The sequence below is a fragment of the Sinocyclocheilus anshuiensis genome, unplaced genomic scaffold (assembly GCF_001515605.1).
Source record: "Sinocyclocheilus anshuiensis isolate Anshui unplaced genomic scaffold, SAMN03320099.WGS_v1.1 scaffold175, whole genome shotgun sequence".
Classification (NCBI taxonomy): domain Eukaryota; kingdom Metazoa; phylum Chordata; class Actinopteri; order Cypriniformes; family Cyprinidae; genus Sinocyclocheilus; species Sinocyclocheilus anshuiensis.
Genome location: NW_015548208.1, coordinates 745,163 through 746,615, shown reverse-complemented (window position 1 = coordinate 746,615; position 1,453 = coordinate 745,163). Strand labels below are relative to the sequence as shown.

At 34.5% G+C, this 1,453-nt stretch overlaps 1 protein-coding gene across 11 annotated transcripts in view; it reads left to right on the top strand.

Annotated features, from left to right (window-relative positions):
* LOC107653675 (muscleblind-like protein 2a) overlaps positions 1–1,431 on the top strand; it is a 73,027-nt gene extending 71,596 nt beyond the window's left edge. For 6 of the 11 annotated variants that reach the window (XM_016440468.1, XM_016440464.1, XM_016440467.1 and 3 more), the window contains one exon: positions 1,227–1,323. In XM_016440468.1, coding sequence (XP_016295954.1) covers positions 1,227–1,241 — 15 coding nt within the window. In that variant the 3' untranslated portion in view covers positions 1,242–1,323. Of the gene's footprint in view, positions 1–1,226 lie in introns of all 11 variants that reach the window. The other 5 variants (XM_016440465.1, XM_016440459.1, XM_016440462.1 and 2 more) reach the window with 1 other exon arrangement.
* The last annotated feature ends 22 nt before the right edge of the window (positions 1,432–1,453 follow it).

Here is a 1,453-nt window from a genome sequence, read left to right as displayed (position 1 = left end):
CGTAAAAATCTTTTCATATATGAATCGCGATTCTGTCTTCTAACGATTCTAATGGATTCACAAGTTTCAAAATCAAAAAGGACGTTTAGACACGCACTAGAGGCAGTTTACCCAATCACAACACACTGGGCTAGCTAACCAATCTTAGCCCATCACCTATTTCTGAGGGCGGGGCTTCATAAAAACAGGAAAAGATCAGCCCGTTTCTCAGAGAAGGGACAGAGCGGTGTGGAATAAAGGTAAATTATGTGAAAAATAATGCGTTTTTTTTTTTTTTAAAAGAAGCATTAACACGTTAGACTGCACCCCATAAACACAATCAAGCCTAGAAAAAACCCAGTGAACCACCCCTTTAAAATAATATATAAATTAAAGATGCGAAAGTTGGGTCAGTAAGTTTTTTTTTGTTGTTGTTTTTGTTTTTTTTATTTAGCAAGGATGCATTAAATTGATCAAAGGATATCTATTATTTTTTAAACTTTATATTCATCAAAGAATTGTATCACAGTTTCCACAAAAATATGAAACTCTTTTCAAAATGTATAATGATTAATGTTTTCTTGGGCACCAAATCAGCACATTAGAATGATTTCTGAAGGATCATGTGACACTGAGGACTGGAGTAATGATGCTGAAAATTCTGCTTTGGGAAGAAATTACATTTTAAAATGGATTCAAATAGAAAACATTTATTTGAAATAGACATAATACTTCATAATATTGCTGTTTTTACTGTATTTTGATCAAATTAATGCAGCTTTGTTGAACAGAAGAGATTTTTTTTTAAAACCATTAAAATAATCTTACTGACCCCAAACTTTTGAACGATAGTATATATTATTTTTTAATTATTTAACAAGTATTTTTCCACATGTCCCTCAACAGAAGCATGCAAATAAGCCTGTTTTTTTTTATCCAACTCCTTTGCATTCGCTGCTTTTTGCACCTGAAAAGACTAAAAATTAAGACAACCTTTCTATCGAGCTTTTTCAAGTCACTACAGTACAATGGATGAGCTCATAACCACTACATTAACATGCATAAGCTCAGTAATTAGCATGCACATCCCTTGCTCATGCATCTACATCTACACGGACACAACACTGTTACGCCATGCAGACGTCACATAGCGTATCAATCGGAGTACTTAAGATCAATTTGATGTTTAATGGACCTTTACTAATATTTGGATGCCGTTTTGTGTTTTTCCCCCTCTGTTTGCGCAGATCATCTTGAAGTAAACCACAGAAGAGGAACGGGGTGTCAGGAAGCTGCTTTGAGAAACCCAAAAAGATCCCCGTGTAAATACGACCTGCCCTCCCCTTTAGAACTACAGCAACCTGCATGCTAAAGCGTAAACACACAAAACACACACCATATACCTGTTATGCTTGCAAAAGTGACTCAACCGGTTTCTAACTTAAAAGATAAGAAAACATATATATATATATAT